The sequence below is a fragment of the Thunnus maccoyii genome, chromosome 16 (genome assembly GCF_910596095.1).
Source record: "Thunnus maccoyii chromosome 16, fThuMac1.1, whole genome shotgun sequence".
Classification (NCBI taxonomy): domain Eukaryota; kingdom Metazoa; phylum Chordata; class Actinopteri; order Scombriformes; family Scombridae; genus Thunnus; species Thunnus maccoyii.
The window spans coordinates 5,297,080-5,309,152 of NC_056548.1; the positions used below are offsets into that span (position 1 = coordinate 5,297,080).

General features: G+C 41.5%; 1 protein-coding gene across 3 annotated transcripts in view; it reads left to right on the top strand.

Moving 5' to 3' along the window:
* dnaaf9 (dynein axonemal assembly factor 9) overlaps positions 1-10,840 on the top strand; it is a 25,064-nt gene extending 14,224 nt beyond the window's left edge. The window contains exons 31-38 of one of the 3 annotated variants that reach the window (XM_042388154.1): positions 208-294; positions 1,002-1,108; positions 1,448-1,522; positions 2,338-2,522; positions 2,890-2,955; positions 3,401-3,494; positions 4,488-4,606; positions 8,063-10,840. In XM_042388154.1, coding sequence (XP_042244088.1) covers positions 208-294; positions 1,002-1,108; positions 1,448-1,522; positions 2,338-2,522; positions 2,890-2,955; positions 3,401-3,494; positions 4,488-4,594 — 721 coding nt within the window. In that variant the 3' untranslated portion in view covers positions 4,595-4,606; positions 8,063-10,840. Of the gene's footprint in view, positions 1-207; positions 295-1,001; positions 1,109-1,447; positions 1,523-2,337; positions 2,523-2,889; positions 2,956-3,400; positions 3,495-4,487 lie in introns of all 3 variants that reach the window. The other 2 variants (XM_042388153.1, XM_042388152.1) reach the window with 2 other exon arrangements.
* Positions 10,841-12,073: the final 1,233 nt, after the last annotated feature.

Here is a 12,073-nt window from a genome sequence, read left to right on the forward strand (position 1 = left end):
CTGCTCATTTACCACAGGAATGTCTCCCCAGTGCATTCTGTACTGAAAGAATGTTTCATTGTTGTGATTAGAAGCCCATTATGCATTAAAGATGTTTTCAAGTACTTACATGGTATGCATATGTTGTATTTTCATATGGATTTAAACATTTATGTAGACCATTGCAAGGTTTAGTGTTACCATAAGTTTTTTTTTCTCCTTCAACAGGAATGAAGATGTGAATCTGATATTGTCTGAAAGCAGCTTCAATGAGCCACAGATGCTGAGAGCACGTTATGTCCTCTACCCCGGCTGGTAAGACCCTTGTCCTATGTCCCACTCTACTAGTTGTGACCCCCCGTATGTCCTCCTGTGTCCACACTTAACCTTTCGGGCGCTGAGCAAAACATCGGCGTTGATTCCTGCCTCGGCGTTCCGCAGTCCTGCCTCGTCTTGCCTCCCCGCGGTTTAATTGCCACTCGGATGCAGTGGTGGGGGTATCGGCTGCTGATTGCTGTAAAGCCCCTCAGGGCATCTTGTGTTCTATCACCAGCTGCCTTCTGGCAGCCCAGTAACAAGCTGTTGGCCATACAGTTGCCATGTACACAAAGGGGGTCTCCTTCCCTTTGGACCTGGTCCATCTAGCCCTCATGCCTCAGTGGTCAGTCTAATATGAACCTCTACTAAATCCTCAGATTATACACTGGATATCTAGCAAGTCTGTCCCTTTTGATTTACTCATCTCCGAGCTTTTCATTTGTGCGTGTGTGTGTGTGGGATGATTCTTACACTTCCTCAGCTCTTTACCAGGACAGGAAACTGGTGAGAGTATCTGCATTTACAGATTTATTATCCGCTTCCACAGTTATACCAATAAATCACATGCACTGGCCTCTTTCCTGTGGGCAGCTGGTAGAGTAAACAACTTTCCAGCCAAAGACAAAATGTAGCACAAACATTTGGCTTGCTCGACACTTAACTTTCTCACCATTTGTGCAATGTGCACGTGTTCTGTGTTTCAGGTGCAAAGGGCGCTTCTTCTCTGGTTCCGGGTCTCTGGTTCTCACCCAGCAGCGCATGGCTTTCAACCGGCCCCTAGAGAGGCCTCTATTTGTCGCCCGCTGTAAAGGTGAGATGGAAAGAAAGCCCATCCTACCCCCCTTTTTTCTACTCTTACACGTGACAGAAGCTTCAGATATGAGCTGGCAGGGTTTGATGATGATTACATAAGCTGCCTTTCCCTCCAAATATGGAAACAACTGATGTCTCAAAGTAATTATCAGTGGTTGCTGTGAAATAATCTGTTTTCCAAAAGGATTCATCCTACAACTACATTATGGCTTTGTGATAGTAAATGCACTTGTTACACCTTGCAGCGAATTGTGCAAATGTGTGTGTGTATGTATATATATTTATATATAACAGTTTGTTTCACAGTGCTGTCATAATTCTCTACTTTCTTCTGTAGCATTGAAGTCATCACTAAGGCCAAGCCCCTTCCAAGGAAATGTGTACAATGTTGCGGGAAAAGTCAGATTTTCTGGTAGGATTTATGTTTTTTCCATTTTATAACTCATGTAAAATACATACTAATTCTGTTTTGACTAATATTTCTCATTTTCAGACCAGGTTTAGAAGTAAAAGAGAGTTTGCCTTTTGTGAAGCGATACTAAACAAATGTCATTTCTTTCTTTGGTAAATATTTGACCTGCATTTGTATTTCCCAGTTTTGGGAATTGTTAGAGAAATGGCAGGCAAAAGAAGCCCCTGACGGTAGGAATACTGCTCGGTTGTTGCTCTGGTGTCTGGTGTTCTGAATTCAGCCCATAGTTCACTGGTTTGGTTTCCTCCACATAGTTTTTTCTCACTCTTTGTTAAGACCTGTGTAGAGTTGTTGCATGAGGAGAGAGTGCAGGTGGCTGTGAGGAGATGTGCAAAGAGTGTTCATACATTTGTAGAGAGTTGGGAGGATACAGTGGTATGGAACGAGTGTGGAGACCGTGTGATCCTTATATTATTATTCACATTCCCTTAGTGTCAAGTGTCTCTCTCAGTCACTGTCTGTAGGCTAGTGTATCATTTACATCACTTTCTATTTAGTCATTTATTTTATTTTTTATATTTAGCTGTTTTACATTCAATACATATTTTACATTCAGTTGGGACATATTTGACATGTTTAAATTTGTTTTGTACTACACATGTGAGTTCTGTGAGCCATTTTGGGAACAGAGAGATTGTATGGATGTTAAAACATTAGCGCCCCAGCGACAGCATTGCTGCTGTAGCAGGTGCTACGCTAGGTGTGAACTGTATGTGTGTGTTGGATGTGAGTGCCTTCAACTCTGGAACCTCCAGACTCAGACCAAATGATGGAGGTGAGCTACAACACAGCGAGCGGGAACCTGAGCGTCGTCCCAGACCGGAGCGACCCACTGACCCCGGGCCTCCAAAAGAACAACGCCTCCTGCTTCCTGATCTTTGACGGTGTTGGTCTCACTGAGGACGGACTGAAAGACTGGCTCAGACTGTGTGCCAAGCAGGTAGACATTTGAATATCCCCACTTTTTTACTGGTAATATACACTGAAAAAAATAATGATAAAGGATGACAATAACAAATTAATTGCTTGTCGTTTGCCCCTCAAAAATCTGTAGTAGCAATATTTAGATGCATATAAAAGCACCCACTCAGTGCAATATCAATTAATCTTTGAAATGATTGTCCTGCATCTGCCTGCATCCTATATTACAACCAAACTGGTATCTGAAAAGAGTGTAAAATGGACATGGAACTAAAAAAAACTTGACAATGGTGACCATGAAAAAAGTCTGGCTGAATCTTCAACCTATTCATCTATCATCATCATAAGACAATATACTGTAACCACAAGGTTGTTTTTGTTTACAGAGGCAGACAAAGAAGCCTAAGAAGACTAAAAATACCCTTTCACCACAGGAAATCAAGAACATACATGTGAGTGTTTTTTAGTTTTATATTTGAACGTTGGTGGAATTTGTGTGCACACGACAGCATTAAAGGAACCCTGTGATGTTTTGACCTCTAGTGGTGTAATGGAGTCTCTGCTTTGTTTGTATCTGTATTGAAGTAACAGCACTAATGCAACACACATATGTGCTCATGAGTACAATGGTGACACCAAGCACATGCCCGCCAATAGTTTCATGCTAGTTCACTGACTGACAGGTGGTGACTGCAACATGCCAAGAGATTTAGTGATGTGCTAGCCAAAAGATGTTGGAGGAATGCATTGAGCATCTTTGTTAGGCTTTAAGGATACATGGATATATGTTGGATGCAAACAAAGCAACTTTTTCAGGTTTTTCATATCTTCTAAGAGGGAATGGGATGGGTGGGGAAACCTTTACTCATGTGGGCATGTGTGTATTTTTCTGTTTAGCTGCGGAGGCACTTGGACCCACTACCACCAGGCTACTTCTACAATGGTTATCAATATGTTGACATCTTTGGAGAAAAAAGAAACTGCCATCCCAGTATCCTTTTCAGTGTTCATGGAAGTTACTGTCTATTTTTTTAAATATATCGTCTCAACTTCATCTAATCTGTTATTCAGCCTTGGAGAAAGAACTGGAGATGTTCCATATTTCAAAAGCTAAAACGAAAACAGGCACACATAAATCAGCTGTTTAAAGGGAAGTATTTCAGTATTTTTCAACCTGGACCCTATTTTCCCATCTTTTTATGTCTAAGTGACTAATGAGTCAGTATTGAGCAAGAGCACTTCAGCCTCTAGCAGTGAAACGGGCTGCAGTGTAATCCTTTGGGGCAATAGCGTCCTGTCAGTGAACGTCCAGTAAAAGTGCTGGTTTTTGCCACTAACAGGCTCAGATTATTATAAGTTCCTGACAACATTATGGAAAGGATGATGTTGGAGTACAGAACGTGTAGCTTAGTTTTATTTAAAAGATTTTCAAAGTCATGGCTGAATATTTAGCTGAGTTCAACAACAACTCAGCTCTTCAGAATGAGACTTATGACTACACAAGACTTGGTTAGACACAATAACAAACAGATGGGATCAAGCGAAAGGTAAAGAAAAACGTTTTATTTCCCTGTAGGGATTATTTCCATAATGTTGTCAGACACTTAAAATTACAATCTGAGCCTGTCAGTGACAAAAACAAGAACTTTTAGTGGATGTACATTGACGGGGCCCCAAAGCATCACATTGTGGCCTGTTTCACGGCTGCAGGCTGAAGCGCTCTCGCTCAATACTGGACTAATTTCAAAAATTGTCGTCCCCATTTGTCACTTTAGACACAAAACGATCGAAAAATAGGATCCAGGTTGAAAAATACCAAAGTTTCCCTTTAACTGACAGGTAAGATACAGTAGATCTGAGTCAGTTAATGTAATGAAAATCAAGCCCTGTGTTTGAAAAGTCATGGAAAATTACTACTATTTAAGAGTTTTTATTGAAGTGTGCGTATTTTACTGCTGTTTCCCTTACATCGCTGTTACTGCAGACATGGATGAGTTTATTAAGGAGTACATCGCTGAGGCCAACAAAGAGATCGAGCTGTTCAACCGCCAGCTGGAGCTGCAGGGTCAGCCTGACCTGTTTGATCCATGATAGAATCTGTGTGTACGTCCACTGCCTCCATCTGTATCATTTCACTCTAAGGGAACCACTATGGGAGGGACAGGGAGGGCACGGGGGGTTATGTACTGAACACTCCACTCAAATGGTCAATGTGTGATCACATCACATGCAACTGCAGAAGCTGCTGCTGCCAGACGTCCATTCATTATCTTTAAACTATGTCACTTTGTTTTCTTTTTGGTGGCATGGAAAAGTTGAGTGCAGGTGAGGTTTTGATGGGTGACGTCACCCATCAAAAGCCAGTTATGTCATGGCATTGGTGTAGGCTTTACTTCCTCTGCAACACAACTGACTGTACAGTTAGCACTTGGCTCGGTTACGTATCACATTCATCAACTGAAAGTGGCAAATTGATGTGGTCGCTTGTGTGAACGCAAATTAAAACAGTTCCTCACAACTGCAGACAAATCTGAAACATAACGCAACACAAGACTCCATCTTTAAACCAATGTGATTACGCCACTAAGCCTGCAAGCTATGAGACTTGCACAATTGAAGGGAATTTCCATCTGCACACTCCTACGCCTTGTGCGTTTCTGTTTATCACAGTTGGCAAATTAATGCCTCTATTTCTGGACAGGCATGGATAGCCGTGTGATTCTGGTGGGCTCCCTGGTGGGGTTTCTCAAGAATCGCTCCTCCTCTGTTGTCACCCAATCCATAGCCCACCTGTTAGCTTGTCTGCGTGCCACGCTGCAGCAGAGGGAACGCTTGGCCGTAGAGCTGTAAACATTGGACAGCCTGTTGGCTGCAGCCAACTGATGAATGATGCCATTAATCACACAGCTATACGCCATCCCAGTGCTTTATTTTAAGACTCCTAAAGTGAATCTAATGAAAGTGCAATAAAGCAGACTTCACTCCCTGCAGCAACGTCTTGTAGTTACAAAACAGCTGAGGCCATCAAGAAACTCATTGAATAACTGAGGTTGCATGTCACCAGAAACTTTTCTACACAGAACTGCATTCTGTTTATTACAATGCTGCTAGTTAACCGTAAGGGCGTTTTCACACCTATAGTTCATTTGCTTTGGTCCCTATCAGTGGATGAGTTGCTACTTTGTTACATTTTCCCTTCGGTTCAGTTCGGTTTGGTTCGGTTTGGTTGTAGGAGCTGGCACTCCATTCATTGGTCAGAAATCTTGTGGGGTTGGCGAGCGGAGAAATGAGTTTGTTTTTCAGAAACGGCAGATAGACTACTACAACATTTATAAAGAACTTGATTTTCCTTCTCGCATTTGTAAAACAGAATAAAACCAATGTGTGAACCGTAATACTCAGGGAAACAAAGGTGTACTTGTTCCACACAGAAAGGTGGATTAGTAAAATTGTCTGTGAAAATATTTTCTATCAGCAATAAAGTGTACTATGATTATTACTGAGATAAACTGCGTCTCTCTCTCTCTCTCTCTCTCTCTCTCTCTCTCTCTCTCTCTCTCTCTCTCTCTCTCTCTCTCTCTCTCTACGCCTCCGTGGTGCTGAAACTACTTTTCAACTGGTTTCTTAATCTTATTCTTATTAATAAGAATAATGATAATTAAAATCTAAATTAAAGTGCTTTATAAATGGTGTATCTGCCGTTTCTGAACACAAAAACTATTTACGTCTTTCATATTTTTCACGTTGGTGCTGCCCAGTACGGCAAGTTGACTGGTGCTCCCAGGCACTCGCCTGATCCGTTATATGAATAATCCGGTCCAGTCATTTGGGCCATATACCGAGCCAAAATATGCAAGCAGAATGTTAGAACGCACTTCAATGCAACATCTAGAGAACAATGTGTTGCACGAAGAAGACATGCTGCCTTCAGTCAGCTGCAGAGAAGGCAGCCTTAATGCACAGTGCAGCTACAGGAGCTGGTTTAATCCAAAAAATGCTTCCTACAGTTGGGTCTGATCACGTTCATTCCACAAACAAACTGTACCAGCATACGTACTGTAAGCAGACTAAGACCTCCTTTTCAACAAGGTCTTGGTCCAGTTGTTTTGGTCTGCAGCCGAGTGTGATTGCTGTATTCACAAACGCCCAAACGAATTGCACCAAGGGGGGAAAACGAACCAGAGTTCAATTCAACCGAACTAAACAAGGCAGGTGTGAAAGCACCCTAAGAAACCAGGTAGACACAGATGATAAGCTAAGCCTCACTGCAGCCAGCTGTGGATCACTCAATTCACCATTTTGGTCAAAATGTTCATTTGTTCTTGCATTTGTGAAACATGAACATTCCCGTGCTTTTTTTGTTAATCTTTTGGGTCACTTAGGTTTGGTTAGAACAAGGGTTAAATGTCATAATGTGGGGAAAAGCCAGTTAATTGTCTGGTTAGGTTTGGATAACAGGGGTAGAGCCTTTAGAGTACGGTATAAAGACTTTGTATCAGTCGTGATGTTGCAGAGAATCAGACTATATGTGCTGTCGAAATGAGTAGTTACGCTACTGTTTGCTCTGCGATCGTGTGCGTCACACTAATGTTCTATGCATGTCTTCCTCTTACAAGGGTTCCTACACAGGATTTGAAATACTCTACCTTGAAGGTAAAATGTATTTCATAATTCCTCAGCTGCGGAAAACACATCTTGTCATGTGTACAACTACATATTATAAATTGTGACATCTAACCAAAACAAAATTTCCAAGCAGAAGCATGGAAAAGACATGCAATTCACAAGCTGAAAATGTGAAGGAACCCTGCTACAGTCTCTGGAGATTTAATGGCTTTCATTCATTATGGGGTCAGCAGTGTAACATGCAGACTAATTAACAATCTTTAGTGAACTGATACTGAGTTGTTGATACTGCTGCTGCTACAACACAACAATTGGCCTTTACATACTGTGCCCAAACATTGCCGGTATGCCATGATGAATATGATTTTCACCATGTCAGATAAGAGATGATGGGTGTTTCTGGTAAGAGCATATTCGAACTCCATAATCTAATTCCTCAGTTGAGGGGGGGAAATGCCTGCTAGTGAGGTGAACACTTATTCACTGTTGTTTGATTCTTATCCAAACAGATATTTTTAGATCATGGGTTACCTCAGTGTATTTTGGGGTCGCCATTCACATCGCTGACTATGTCATGTCTTACATGTCTGTCTGTCAACGCTGTTAACAGCCAGTAAAACCGAAAGAATCAATAATTTTAGTTTTCAATTGGCAGACAATCAGAGAGTGATAGAATTGTTAGCAAGTTCTCCCCCCCCCCTCCAGATGATCGATGTGTCTCTGCACAGGTTCAAATAATCCTGAACCTGATCTCACCCCGACACTGCTGGCCCCATCCGTCCTCTCAGTAGAATCTACTTAGATCTAAACAAGCCATATCATCCTATGCTAGATGTGCCACTGTCTTTTTAGAAGAATAACAAAATGCATAGATTAGCACGTAACATAGCAACAAAGTATGCCTCTAACATGTATTACCCTGGCATGTTCCAGATAGCCAGCAAAAAGAGGGGTCAACGCGGAGAGGAGCAGACCCCAAGTTACTCATTCCATTAACTCCTCTCGTACAGTCCTTCTCCTTTACTCTATAAAAGAAGTGCAATTGTACCTTGTGTTTTTATATATTCTACTTACAGTACTCTCAAATATCTCTTTAAGGACGAAACAAAGCAAACAAATGAGCTGCTAAATTCTCAGTCTCTCACAGCTTGTGTTCTGTGGTCTGCTGGATTCTGGCTTTGAGTGCTTGTAGCTCACATAACACCATAAAGGGTCTTAAAAAGAAGTCAAGGGTTTTGTTACAAAATGAGACACCACTCGAAAAGAGCAATAACGTCCACTCACAAACTCAACCATAAGTGCAGCCAAATGACTGATAAATGTAATGCAAACAGATTACACTGCTTTTTTTAAAAAGTGGAGCAGGATAATATGTAACTTAAATCCTTTGTTGACAAAATGATGACCCCCCCCCCTCCGTATAAGCCGGATCCTCCGTTTAACGTTTAAGAGATGCACTCTATCAAAGCCGTCTGTTTTCAAGCAACTGTTGCTGTCGTTCTGTAGTTATGTAATACTGCAGAGAGTTACCTTGACGGACAGTGAAATAGTTGCGAGGCTGATGTATGGGAGACTGAAGGCGCCACAACTTTGAAACCAGCTACACATGTCAAAGCAGTGGAACTGAAACCTTAATTGGCCAAGAGATCAAATAGTAGTCCTTAAAGAGTTGAGGGTTATGTAAGATGTTTGTGATATTGAAATCAAATTACCACTAACACACACACACATACACACACATATATACACGATTATTACTACAAGTATGTCTACACTATTTTGCATGTGTTGAGATGTCATGTGAATATGATACCGCATATATGCTGACAAAATTGCCTTTCACCAAACTGGTACAACAAAAGAGAAAATAATCACATTTATTTTACATATCTGCTAAGAATTTGAATTACCTCGAAACGACAAAAAAATTATTTTTGTAAGACTGTGAATTGAACGATTCTAGATGCAAACAAAACGTCTCCTCTCGCACAAGCTACACAAAGCAAAAGCAGATGCAACTTTTTTCTTTTTTTTTAAATTCAAAAAAAAAAAAAAAAGAAAAAACTCGAAGAGAATCTGATCAGTTGTGAGACGTCAGGTTTCTCTGATCCAGCAGTGCCTTGGCTACGGCTAAGAAAAGCAGAGATTAAAGCTGCATTCAGAGCTCCATCTCTCTCCCTGTCAGAGGGGGGGGGGGAGGAGGAGGAGGAGGTGTTGTCAGGCGAAGATCCGTCCTTCAACAGTATTGGTGAAAGGAATCCATGGAGTTGTTCTTTTAAAGCAATGTGTTTTTACTAAAGCCAGAGGGTAAAGTAGGCGAGGTCACACATGGGGAGGCCACTGGAGGGCTCAGGACGATTCAGGTATTCTTGCAAACTAACCAAATAAATGTTGGAATACGGGCTGGATACATTTTATTTACATTTATAGTGGTATAACTCTTGGTAGCTTAGGATTTCTTTAAAATGTAAATACACTAGAAGTTGTATTTTTTTTACTGAAGCTAACAATTTATGTTCAGGTTCCGTTAAAATCCATAACCGCATCAAAATAATAGGAAATGCTTGTCTTCTGTCGATGCCCAGCCCTAGTTGGGATTCAAAACCTTGACGTTTTGAATCAGTAAGTAGAGATGTAAAATGAGGATTTAAGTTTGTGACTAAAGTTGGGTGACCCCTACTTATTGCACATTGGGGGGCCCAAAGAGCCCTCCACAAGCCTCTCAGTGTGACAGCTACGCAGCTCTCTGGCAGACTGAGCACCCTGGTGTCTTCATGCTGTTTGTGGAGGCTAGCCATTTTGTAGCTGAAGTTATAGGACAAAAACAAAGTTTGGTGTTAATTGGTTTTATAAAGGTGGGGGGGCGGGAGGACTGTGATATTCTTGTACTGCAATGTGATAACACGATGTGAGAGGTTTTTGTTCTTTTCTAGTTTTGAAGATTGGCTCCAATGTTGAAAAGGGCCAACGATGTGGACTTGTATGCACTTCCTGAAGAAGTGGATATTTTTATGTAATCTGTGCTTATTGGAGAAAGGCGGCTTGGAAATGGATTTTTAACTGACCAAATATTTCATAGGCCTCAGGGGATTGTTGATACTAATTGTTCGGGCTGTTCTGTCTTATCAAGGTTAAAAGGGAATCACAGGCTCTTCACCTCACAGTCTTCACAGACAGCGAGAGGAATCTGCTCAGGTATTATTTCCATACCTGAGATTACATATTTGCCCTATCACACTAAAGTGTTATAGAAGAAGATGGGGGTGAAATTGTGGTTAATATCTTCTGTCTGTAGAAACATACTGGCTGTACGGAACAGCCATGTACGAACTAGGGCGTCGTTATTCATGTCAAGGAACAGTAACGATTCAAGTTGGGAGGTGTTTGATGTCATGATGGCAAAATTAGATCTGGGAAAAAGTAAAGGGCTCATTTCTTCTCCCCTGTCTGCAAGCCGTCTAAAATAAAAGGAAAAAAAAAAAAACTTCATATGGTCTCTATTGTGACAAGTAGAGGAGAAAAAAAAACTACTTCAAAAGTGCCAAACTGACTTCCACATTTTGTTTTGAGGGTGTTCACAGAAAGTGAGCAAAACTGAATTGCATTTGCACAAAACTACTGTAACTTTTGTTTTTTTCCTGTGACTGATGCTTTTATAATCTAACTGTTGTATTTATTGCACCGCGTAATCCATTAAATATTTATATGGTTGATCGGTGTTTGCTCATTTCTCACTAAACCCGATATTTACAGGCCTACATTCTGTTGCTGCACTTTGTATTAACTGTTATACTGTCTCAGATGTCAGGAGCCACACAAGCAGCCAGTTCAGCATAGTAGTGGATTTGTCACTTGCTGATACAACATGTGCATCCAAACCCTGTAACAGCAACAACTAAGGCGAGGAGCTCTCTGTTGCGAGGCCCGGTAGGGGCAGACTAAATAAAAGTGTCTAAGGAGTGTGTGTGTAAATTCTCATGTGAGTGTGTTGCGGCTCAGACATTAACACACTTCATTAAAGAGAAATGGCAGCTGAAATAGTGCTGAGAGAATGTGAGGAATCCTGCCCCACATAGCACAGTTTTAGCCCTCCATTTCCTTATGTTGTGTGTGTGTGTGTGTGTGTGTTTGTGTTTAAAAGAAAGGAAGAGTCTGTGTGTGTGTGTGTGTGTCCTTGTATTGTTGCCAGGCAGATACAGTCCTCCACATGGCTAACCTCTGACATCAGCGTTTCCTCGCCTCTCTCCTGCCACCATTGCGCCGCCAGTTTCTCCCCAGCGACTCAAGGCAAGATCCCCCCCGCCCAGATACACTTAGCACACTTAAAACACACTTGTGCCATATCGCTTCAACCATTAACCACCCTTTTTCTCCTCCCCGCCCCTCTATTGTTGTATTTTTACTGAGGCTATTTGTGGGCTATTATGACAGCCACATGTAAACACTCATCACTCTCGCTGGCGTCTGCCAAAGCCTGCTGAGTGGACCCAGGTCAGTGCAACAATGCTGCACTGTACTCTGTTGTATTTGTTCAAATTTAACAAGCAAGGCTATGGGGCAAGTAGTTTTTCCTTAAAACTGAGGCCGATAAGGAGATATGTTGCGTGTTTTGGTGGGTTGGAAAGGAAGGTGTCATCGGCCTTGACCCCCAACTTTTAAGTGTCCCCTGGGTGCAAATGTTTCCGGCTGCATGGGACAACAAGTTTGAGAATTTGTGTTGTTTCTCTATGATGTGTTACTGTTCAGTCAGGTATTTTCCAAAGTAGTGATAAAGTATTCATTTGAAGTTTTAAGTTGTGTCCCAATACCATACAAGATACTAATTCCAAGCACTAGAAAAGTGACAAAATTAAAGGGACAGCCCACCAATTTTACACATTAAAATCAGTTTACTACCTGACCTAGCAGTAGATTTTTTTCCTGGTATTTTTGTTAACTTTTTAA